The 11,437-nt window shown below is 40.4% G+C and overlaps 1 protein-coding gene across 1 annotated transcript; it reads left to right on the forward strand.

Annotated features, from left to right (window-relative positions):
• The first annotated feature begins 848 nt into the window (after positions 1-848).
• LOC147899296 (putative inactive purple acid phosphatase 29) lies at positions 849-3,351 on the forward strand. Its single transcript, XM_087378012.1, has 4 exons — positions 849-1,007; positions 1,095-1,242; positions 1,366-1,751; positions 2,502-3,351. Exons 1-4 carry the CDS (start codon positions 888-890, stop codon positions 3,024-3,026), a joined length of 1,179 nt encoding a protein of 392 aa, XP_087234138.1. The 5' UTR covers positions 849-887; the 3' UTR covers positions 3,027-3,351.
• The last annotated feature ends 8,086 nt before the right edge of the window (positions 3,352-11,437 follow it).

The following is an 11,437-nucleotide window of genomic DNA, read 5'->3' on the forward strand; positions in this document are numbered from 1 at the left end:
GCCATAAGTGTGATCGCCATACAACAAAACATATTTTTGCAAAGCACAACATGCACCAACGGAACATGCGGGAAGTAGAAGATGAGAAACCACATGCATGAATGCTTTTGTAGAGGGAAGGAAGATTGCCCATTTTGGGTATGGCATGGCCCAGATCTGAATCGCTCAAACCTTCCTTGCCCACACATGCAGAAGTCTGTCCATCTTTTGCATGCATGCCTCTGCGTTCTCTTCCGCCAGCGCACGGTGTTGCGTCATCTCATCAGTGTCGAGGCTTCGTCATTCCAGAGGTTCTCCACAGCAGAGATGGGAAACCCATGCACAGAGATGGGCACACTATGCACGCATAATTGACAGGGATGGGCACACCAATATGCATGCAAGCAGGAGTGATGAACACTTCGTGGTAGACGGGTCGTTGAGGGCATGCCACTAACCAAAGCACGCCAAATGTATGTTTCACGAGTGGTGGTGAATGGGCACACCATGCATGAAAGGAAGAGCCGATGCCACGCGGCGATTGATAAACCATTGAGGAGGTGTACCTAGACAAAACGTGCCACTTGTATGCTCCACGAGTGGCCATTGTAACAATAGGCGAATCCAAAGGCATGCAAAAGACGTGGAAAATTTTAAGAAATTATTTTCGCTTCCTGTGCCATTGCAAAAAATGTTACTATAGCCTCCTTAGGGCAGGCCAGAAAGAAGAGATTCAATGAATATCTGAGGATATTCTCCAAAATGTTAGATGGCAAAAATGTTACGATAGCCTCCTTAGGGCAGATTGAAAGAGAAAATGTTAGATTCGCACCAAAATGTTAGATTCGGATCTAGAGACGATCTCAAGGCTTCATGGAGGTTTCTAAGAGCACATTAATGTTGCTGAGATGTCCGTCGTCTTCTTGTTGTGCCTCTGCCTTCTCCTCTGTGGCCTCCAGTTCTCTACCTCCTTGCAGCCATCCCACATTCTACGATTTAGACCCGATGGCCAATTCAAGATCCTGCAGGTACTTTTCTAATTTTGAGACCTTTGGGCTTTCAAATTTCCTAAATTCTTTCCTCCCTTCGTTGCATATCTCTTCCTTGACGTCCAGATCGCCGACATGCACTACGCAAATGGTGCCTGCACTAAGTGCAAAAACGTACTTCCAAGGGAGCGTAAGGGCTGCAGCGACCTCAACACTACTGCCTTTGTCAAGCGACTAATCGCAGCAGAACACCCAGATTTGATTGTCTTCTCAGGTGCATGATGTTTTCCTTTCTTGAGAATGTGTACGAGGGCTTTATAGAAGAGAGACGTCAGTTGGAGTTTTATATGGATAGTTTTTCCAATGAATCCTCCCGGTTTTTGATTCTACGGCACAGGCGACAACATTTTCGGCCGTGACACCCGAGATCCTGTAGCGTCTCTCAATTCAGCTTTCGCACCTGCAATCGAGGCAAAAATCCCCTGGGCTGCCATACTAGGGAATCATGATCAGGAGTCCAGATTAAGCAGGCGACAAGTAATGGAACATATTGTGAAGATGGACTACACGCTCTCGCAGGTATACCCTGATGGCAATTCAAGCACCCAGATCGATGGCTTCGGCAACTATCACTTAGAGGTGGCCGGCCCCGAGGGTAAAAGTGTGATGAACATTTACTTGCTAGACAGTGGGGATTATTCTCAGGTGAAGGGAATTCGGGGTTATGGGTGGATCCAAGAAAGCCAGAAGAGGTGGTTCAAGGAACTTTCTGCTAACTTAAAGGTATGATTCCTAACTAGATTTTCTTGCATGAAGCAAACCAGCACAGAGCACCACCAGACAATCTCTAGCATTGAGCTATTCATCGTTATTTGTGCATGTGGAATGGATCCTACAGCATGTGTTAATTTTCATATAGCAAGCTATATACAAGATGGGCTTATGAGATGGATGGCATCATTCCATCCTCCTCACCTAAATAGTGGGGATTTTAGTTCTAGGACCCCCCACCCCAAGGGTGAAAAGAGAGGCGAGGGGCTAGAATGCAGTTCATATTAGGGAAATTAGGTTAGATTGGCAGACAACTCTCCAAGTGCTACGAGGCTTAGTTTCTCCAAGGGAATTAGCTCCCAATAAACTGCAAGCATCTTGTGGATCTATCCATTCAAATCCCAACGCTTTGGGATTCCATATTTTACGCAAAATGTTTGCATGGCAGGCTTATCTTACTTGCAGCATAGCATTTCATAGCATGAAATAGAATTAGAAATATAGTATTTTCATGCCACCTCAAATTGATGGAGTTGTATGCTTGCATTGCATATATTTTAGCTTCTAATAGATTGTGTAGCTCACAATTAGGTCTCTTTGCATAAAGTTGAGAAAGACTTGGCTATATGTATGGATTTGGTAGAGATATGTCTACTTGCTGAATTGGGATTATCTAGCTGAATTGGGATTATCTTGCTGAATTGGGATTATCTAGGTTGTGGGAATCTTGGCTAACTCACATGTTTTCCTTTGGTCTCATAGGAGGAGTATCAGAGTGGGCCAGCCGCACACCTTGGTGTGGCCCCTGCGTTGGCTTATTTCCACATTCCTTTGGTCGAGACTCGTAGTGTGAGCAGGTGCTCGATTATCGGTATGAAGCAAGAGCGAATCGGATGTGCACATGTGAATTCCAAGTTCCTTGCTACCATGCAGGAGGCTGGGGATGTACGTGCTGTCTTTGTTGGACATGACCATTTGAATGACTTTTGTGGGGATCTTCTTGGTAATGTAAAGATTTGCTATAGTGGTGGAGCTGGCTACCATGCTTACGGCAGAGCTAGGTGGCCTCGACGTGCCCGAGTTGTTGTTGCATCATTGCATCCTTCAACTACTTTTAGCATGACTGATGCTTTGCATGGAAAAATAAATAACTCTATGTTAAGTATTCAATCTTCTGCTTGGGTAGGAGTCGACCAGATCTCAACTTGGAAGCGGCTTGATGATCGTTCATTGTCTACCATTGACCAACAAGTCATCTGGTCAACCTCACCTTTCCCTCTTATGTAACATGCATGACGGACTCCTTTCATTTTCTTATCATCTCAATTTATCTCCTCCTCTTACTCCATGAAGGATGGCCCTTCTTGCACATGTCTCATATGCCAGTCTCACCCTCTAGAAGCAGCTTCTCTTTTATCCCTCTTTAAATTGTAATATAAAGCATGTGCTTTATCTTATCATTTACGGTACACAGGGTGAGTTGGTGAGTTATTTCATCAATACATCACAACAAACCAAGCCTCAAGACCAAAGTTGGTTGTACCATAACAACCTCACTATTATCCAACCTCCTTGTCTACCTTCATGCTTAACTTATAACTTTTCCTCTTTTATTGTAGCTACACATGTGCTTTGATTGAGCTTCCAATTTTCCATGTGTTTTGTACAAGTATTCAAGATAAAACTAGTGATCAAAAGCATGTAATCAAATGAGATGGTTAATATTTACTTTTCGGATTGGTGTGTAAATGGAAAGAGTGCAATCTCTAATTTTTAAGAAAAGGAAAGAATAGGGTGAAATGTTAATGTTGCGAAAGTCAATGTGAGGTAATCAGCTTAGTGATGCACATTGATCATGTAAAGCCATGTGCATTACTCACTTTGATTCCTAAAGTATGTACATTCCTACTAAAATTCATATGGTCCTTGATTATTCACCCTACTGTAGATGGAAACGCTAACCTTGAGCTTTTCTACATTTTCTAGACATCAAGTATGGTGTGAAATGATCACCTCACTATTGTAAATCATTTAAACTTGATTCTCAAGTGTTTTCAAGAATTATTTCAAGAAGAGCACAATGTTGATAGTGCTTGTATAACCTTTTATAATTTCCTCCCCAAATTTCTATGGATTAATGGCTTTATTACAATTTAAAGGTGCACCCCATTTGCCACATTACAATGTAAAAGTCGGATATATGATAGATATTTTAAACTACTAAAATAACACTAATTTTTTATTTTTTTTTAATCTATATTTACTTGCAAATTTTAGTACTAATTCCAAGTTGCTAAGATGCTTAGTCTCTCTAAGGGAGTTAAGTCCCAATTAACTACAAGCATCTTGTGCATTGGAATCCCAACACTTCGCTTTTTCCAAGATGTACTTCAAGGATTCTAAAAGACTTGGCTAGCTCGCAAGTTCTACTCTGGTCCTGTATAGGAGGACAGCCACAGACTTTGGTGTGGACCATGCGTTCGTTTATTCCACATCCCTTTGGTCCAAACTCAAGGTGTGAGCACATGCTCAATTGTTCAGTTTGAAGCAAGAGTGAGGTGTATGTACACATGTGAATTCTAGGTTCCTTGCCTCCATGTAGGAGGCTGGGGATGTACGTGTCGACACGTCTTTGTTGTTTATGACCATTTGAATGCTTTTGTTGGGATGTATCTGGCATTATAAATATTTGCTATAGGGGTGGAGTTGGCTACCATGCCTACGATAGATTTAGGGTGGCCTCAACATGCTCGAGGTGTTGTTGGCTACCATGCCTACGACAGATCTAGGGTGGCCTCAACATGCTCGAAGTGTTGTTGCATCATTGCATCCTTCCACTAGTTTCGTCACGAGTGACGCTTTTCTTGGAAAAATAAATAACACTACGTTAGTTTTTCCTTGGGTAGTAGTCTCGCGACTACACCTCAACTTGAAAGTGCCTTGATGATCGTTCCTCGTCTACCATTGACCAACAAGTCATATGGTCAACCTCACTTCTCCCTCTTATTTAGTGTGCATACTTCCTTATCATCTCAACTTATCTTTTCCTCTTACTCCTCCTGAGACTCCATGAGGGATGGGCCTTCTTGCACATGTCTCATATGCAATTCTCACCCTTGGGAAGTGGCTTTTCTTGTATCCCTCTCTTTACAAAGGATGGGCCTTCTTGCATATGTGTCATATGCCATTCTCACCCTTGGGAAGAAGCTTTCTTGCATCCCTCTCTTTACATTGAGAATAGAATCATGATGCCCTTTATTCTATCATGTACAATACACAATCATTCCATCAATACATTACAAAAACAAGCCTCAAGAGTAAACTTGGTTGACCATCACAACCTCACTATTATCAACTTCCTTATATGTCTTGCTTCATGCGTAATGTTCACATTCCCACATGTCCAACATGGCATCAACTCTACTCTAAAGAATCTCTACCACAATCAAACTCCACATCCATTCCAACTTTGCTCCCCTCTGACTTTTCTTTTTCCTCCCTTTTGTCTATGAGCCAATCTTGTCCACCCTTCCTCCTCTATTCCAATCTCCCTACCCCTACTCCTCTATGGAAATCATGATTCCCCTTGCATGTTAAACAACCCCCCCCCCTCAAACCACCATCGCCACTTTTCCCTTCCCAAATATCCTCTCTACATATCCCCCTCTTGCATATCCCCCTCCACCCCATCTACACACACCAAGCAATCAACTAGATGTATTCCCCCTCCCCCCTTGGGCCATCCCTTCCTCCTTTCTATTCCCTTTGTTCCAACCCCTCTCCTACTCTGACCCATGATCATTTAGTATCACTTGTTTCTTCTTCTTGCACTTAAGGATTCTTTTGTGCTAGCCTTAGCTTGGTAGTTGGGCATTAGTAGGTCCTTTTTCCATTTGTGCCTTGGCAATTCCATGAGATGGTATTGACATTATGGGAGGAGTTGCCACGATATTTCTCCACTCTGATCACTCCCAAATATCTTTCTTACTTGTTGCTATAGCAAGGGTTGTTTGATCTATAGAGGATAGATGTAGACATATCCAATTCCACAATCTTGACATAATGGCTACAATGTGGTTGGGGTTTGATCTATAGATGATAGCCCATGTAGGCATATCTAACTTCACGATCATGACATAATGGTAGAATGTGGGTGATTGCCTCTATGTGGTCATTCCACTATTCTATGATTCTCTCTACCACCAAAATAATTGATTGGATCTCTACATGCATTTGTGAAGAGAGTGGGAGAGAAGTAAGGAGTCTCACTTGCAGCTTTCTCACATACACAATGGGGAAATACACACAAAGGTGGAGGCTGAAAATAGTTTTCCTCTTCTTAGTTGTGAAAGCCAAAAGAACTCTCTCTAAGTACAAAAGGAATAGGTGAACCCTATATGTGGGTCTCAAACCAAACTCAGCTAACCTAGGTGGCATACTAATTGAGCCACTAACTAGAGTACATAAAGATAGCTGTCATCCAGCTATTATTCATGGGCGGTGTACCAACCGCATCTGCAGTGAAACCAAAAGGTAATTCTTTTCACACAAATCCACCACTTAATCAATTGGAGAAGAAGAACACAATCACACCATGAAAGCGACATCAGAATGGGTACAATCTCCCCCCCCTAGATGAGTGGCTCATAATTCCTTATCTAGAGTATTTATGATATTCCATAAAGCACTAAGGAGCCAAAATTATCCCTCTCATCCAAAAATGAGGGATTTGCTTTACATAGCCATCTTAGGGCCCAAAAATGAATTATGTCCTCCACAAAATATAATGCTCAAACTTGCAATAATAAAACAAATACAAAATTGGCCCATGGCCATTTATAATGCACTGTGCAACACCTTGATCGGTTCCCTCGCACTAACTCCAATCCTCGCTATGAGTTCCATCACCTGTACTCAAGCCGCCAATTACATTAGTTATTAACAATCGATCGAACGAATCACCAAATCAATCGATCCCAACATAACCGTGCTCAAAGCACAATAATCAAGCACAATACCAATAACACTAGCAACATCAGTATTAACATGGAATCACCCATAATACTGACCATCTAGCATGGCAAAACACAAGCTAGTCAGGCATCCCTAACTAACCACAAAAAAGTATACACTAGGACTCAAGCCGCCAATTACATTAGTTATAAACAATCGATCGAACGAATCACCGAATCAACTGATCCCAACATAACCGCGCTCAAAGCACAATAATCAAGCACAACACCAATAACACTAGCGACATCAGTATTAACATGGAATCACCCACAATCCCGACCATCTAGCATGGCAAAACACAAGCTAGTTAGGCGTCCCCAACTAACCACACAAAGTATCCACTAGGACCCCCACCACGTCCGGTACCATAGTCACACTCGACTAAAAATAATAATGTCCAAAGCAAGATATATCAGAAATATAATTTCCGTAACATCCCTCTTGCTTGGATTGCAACTGACCTCAGTTGCGTGTTTGATTATGGGAACTAAGGAGGTCTGGAAAAGTTCGAAAGAACCGCTCAGGCATCCACTGAGCATTATCTCTCGGATGATTCTTAAATTTGAGTAAGTATTTAGTATAGACATTTCTTTTTCGGGTCGAGGTTTGTTGATGATTAATAATGCATTCAAGGTCTAAAATTTCTTCTTCATCAACAATCAATGGAGCCTCTTCATAGATAGGATGAATAGGTAAAGGTCCCTTGAAGGGCTTTAAGAGGCTGATATGGAAAGCATTATGTATTTTCCATTTATCAAGTAATTCAAGCCTATAAGCTAGATCATTGATTTTCTGAATCACCTTGAATGGTCCATAAAAACATGGTGACATCTTGATTACTGGCCATTTCTCAACACTCTTCAATCTTCTTTTCTCAATCCGAAGAAGCACATAATCACCTTCCTTAAAAAGCATGTGTTTTCGTTTCTTATTAGCTTGTTTTGTGTACTTCTCTTGAGCGATTGCAATGGCTTCTCGAACCTCTTTGAGAATATTTTGATAGTCATGGGTAAATGCATCTGCTGCCTCCACTCTATGGGTCAATCGTGTGATAGGAATAGGTAAAACCTTCCCATAGATAATCTCAAAGGGTGCTCTTCCAGTTGCAGAATGAGGAGTATTATTATAAGCAAATTGTAAGAGATGAATGTATTTGTCCCAAGTCTTTAGTTGATTTCCCGCATAAGCTTTTATTATATCCAGAATAGTACTGTTTGTAATCTCAGTTTGTCCATTCGATTCTGGATGAAAAGCTGATGAGAAGTCTAACTTAGTGTCTAGATTATGAAATAATGCAGTCCAAAAATTACTGCAAAACTTCGAATCTCGATCAGACACTATAATATTTGGCAATCCATGATGAACAAAGATATGCTTGATCAATAAATGTGCAGCTTGCTGAGCTGTTAAAGTCTTCTTACATGGGATGAAATAAGCTTGCTTACTAAAGCGATCTACTGTCATCCAAATCATATCATTTTGATTTGCTGTAGTAGGAAAACCTGTTATGAAATCCATGGATATTTGTTCCCAAGGCTGCGAAGGAATAAGCAAAGGCATTAGCAATCTTGGGGTCTTGCCTTTGTAACTCTTGATCTTCTGACAAGTGATGCATTTGGCTACAAATTTAGCCACATCTTTTCTTATAGTAGGCCAAGGAAATTCCCTTGCTATCACTTGTAAAGTGAGAGTCACTCCCCTATGTCCCATATATGGTGATTGGTGCATTTCCTCCATTACAATTTGTCTAAAGGGTCGAGTGATGCATAATTTCTTTTGATAAAAGAGGTATCCATCATTGCATGAATAGGATTCCAATTGTTATTCTCTAATTTGTTCCATATATCAGAAAAGTTTGGATCCCCTTGATACGAATTCTTCATACCTTCAAAAGGATGGGTCTCTACAGCAGTGATGTGATTAATACTTGGCTTTCTTCTAAGATCATCAGCAACTACATTTTCTTTTCCAGGTTGATATTGAATCATGGGCTGAAAACTTTGTATAAATGATGCCCACTTGATGTGCCTATCGGATATTAGTGGTGAGTCAACAAATGCTTGATACTTTGCTGATCGGTTTTGATAAGAAACTGAGCTCCCATCAAATAATGTTTCCACATTTGTAAAGCATGCACAACATCGGTTAATTCTTTATCATATGTACTATAATTTCATTCTGCTGGTTTTAATTTTAGGCTCTCATATGCTATTGGATGTCCATCTTGCATAAGTACAGCTCCAATTCCATATCGACTAGCATCAGTTACAACTACAAAGAATGGTATAGAGAGATCCGGTAATTGCAACACAGGAGCTTGTGTGAGAGCTTCTTTCAAAGCTGTAAAAGATTTATCTTGACGCTTAGTCCATAAGAAATGCTTCTAAGCTTGCCTAAGAAGGTATGTCAATGGATGTGCAATGTATGCGAAATTCTTGACAAACTTTCTATAAAAGCTACACAATCCCAAGAGTGATCTTAATTCATGTATATCTCAGGGTTTAGGCCACGTGACTATGCACTCAATCTTCTTTGGATCTACTCGAATCCCATCAACGGATACAATGTGACCCAAATACTCTATCTGATCTTGAAAGAAACTACTCTTTTCAGGATTTATGTACAATTGATTTTCTTTCGAAAGTGAAAAGACTAGCTTCAGATGTTCCTTATGCTCCTCAACATCTTTGCTAAACACCAGAATATCATCGAAAAATACTACTACACAATCTTGGTGTTCAAGAAAGATTCAGTTCATCATTCTACTAAAGGTAGCTGGAGCATTAGTTAGCCCAAAAGGCATAACTAGAAACTCATAATGTCCCGTTTGAGTTCTAAAGGCAGTCTTGTATATATCCTCTTCTACCATACGAACTTGATGATAGCTGGATTTGAGATCCAACTTACTGAAGACCTTGGCCCCTTTCAATTTGTCCAAAAGATCATCAATCCTAGGGATTGGATATTTGTTCTTCACTGTGATTTTTTTTAGTGCACGATAGTCTACGCACATTCGGTACGTTCCATTTTTCTTTTTGATTAGTAAGACAGGTGCTCCATAAGGAGAACTCCTGGGTCTTATCAATCCTCTCTCTATCAGTTCCTCCACTTGCTTTTGTATCTCCTTTTGTTCTAGCTGATTGACTCTATATGGAGCTTTGCAAGGTGGAGTATTGCCCGGTAGGATTTCTATCCTATGATCTTAAGGTCGAGAACATGGTAGTCCAGGTGGTAAATCATCCAAGAAACAATCAAAAAACTGAGAAAGAAACTTTTGGTAGGTAGGCTTAGTGTTTGGCTGAGTAGTCATTACCGTATTCACCAAAATCAGATATGTCTTCTCACATTTTCTAATTGCTCTTTTGGCTTGTGTGTGGTTGAGTAAAGGACTAATCTCAAGTATGATCTCAGGTCTCATTGAGCTTTTTAGACATATTTCTTGTTTGTCCTTCTCAATCCACATCTGATGTGAATCATAATCTATCTTAGGATTGTATTGATGACTCCATGGCATTCCTAAGATGATGTCCACTCCCTGTAGGGGTGCCACTAGAAAGTCTCGTGTATCCTTGTAGGGTTTGATTGAGATTTCAAGATTCTTGACTTCTCTAGTGCAATTGTATTTCGTTTTGGTAAAAGTATCTTAGACCTTATATTTAGACTCTAGGTTTAGCTTTGCTAAGGTTCTTTCCAAAATGAAATCATGTGTACTACCATCGTCATGCAAAATAACAACCTCTTTGCTATTAATGAAACCTTTCATCTTTAGAAGAGCATGACAATTATACTTACCTCCCTCTTGCTTGGCTACTTCGTCGTCAATCATGTGCACTTTTGCCGTCGGAGTCTTCTTTCTTTCAGGACACTAAGTGGCTATGTGTCCCAGCTTGTTGCATTTGAAAAACCTTATTTCTTTCTTTGGAAAAGTCCCACCGTTCGGCTTCGAAGAAGAATCTATCTTTTGTGTAACAAAACCATTTTTAGATTTAAAGAAGGGCTTTTTATCAAATCTCTTTTTCTTATGGAAGGGTACATGCCGTTTTTAGGATCCCATTCTTCCTTTCACAATTCATTGCAAGAGAAATTGCTGAGCTTAGTGAGCGAGGATGAAACATGTTAATCTCGGCTCTCAACTTAGACTTTAGACCTGCCACATACTTTCTGTGTTGATCTCGCTCATTAACTTTCTCCAAGGATTATAATTGGATCAACGTTTGCCAAAATATATCAGTATATGTGGAGATCGTTTCCTTATCGAACTGCCTGAAAGTATCCCATTATTGTCTAGCTTTTGCTTTGAAATGTGAGGAAAGGAAATCTCTCCTCATGAGCTTTTGAAAAGACTTTCAAGATTTTGCTCGCCTTTTACTGTGCTTAGTGATGTTCCACCAAAGTGCAGCACTCTCTACCAAATGATTTGCAACACATTTAATCTTATCTTTTTTAGAGAATTTCTCCCCCGAAAAATAATCATCTAGTTGACTGACAAGATAGTGCGTGCTTCTTTCTTTCCATCAAAATTTTAAAATGAGAAAGCTTTTCTACTTATCTTACTCTTCTTCCTCGCATTTTATGCTCTTAGTGTGGCTTTGACTATCCTGATAATAGTATCATCGTCGGATGACTCATCGTCAGATGAATGTCTCTTCCTTTTCTTACCATTGATTTTCTTTTCCAATCTCTTT

Source organism: Dipteris shenzhenensis, chromosome 8, assembly GCF_047967505.1.
Source record: "Dipteris shenzhenensis isolate YYH24624 ecotype China chromosome 8, Dip_SZ_1.0, whole genome shotgun sequence".
NCBI lineage: Eukaryota > Viridiplantae > Streptophyta > Polypodiopsida > Gleicheniales > Dipteridaceae > Dipteris > Dipteris shenzhenensis.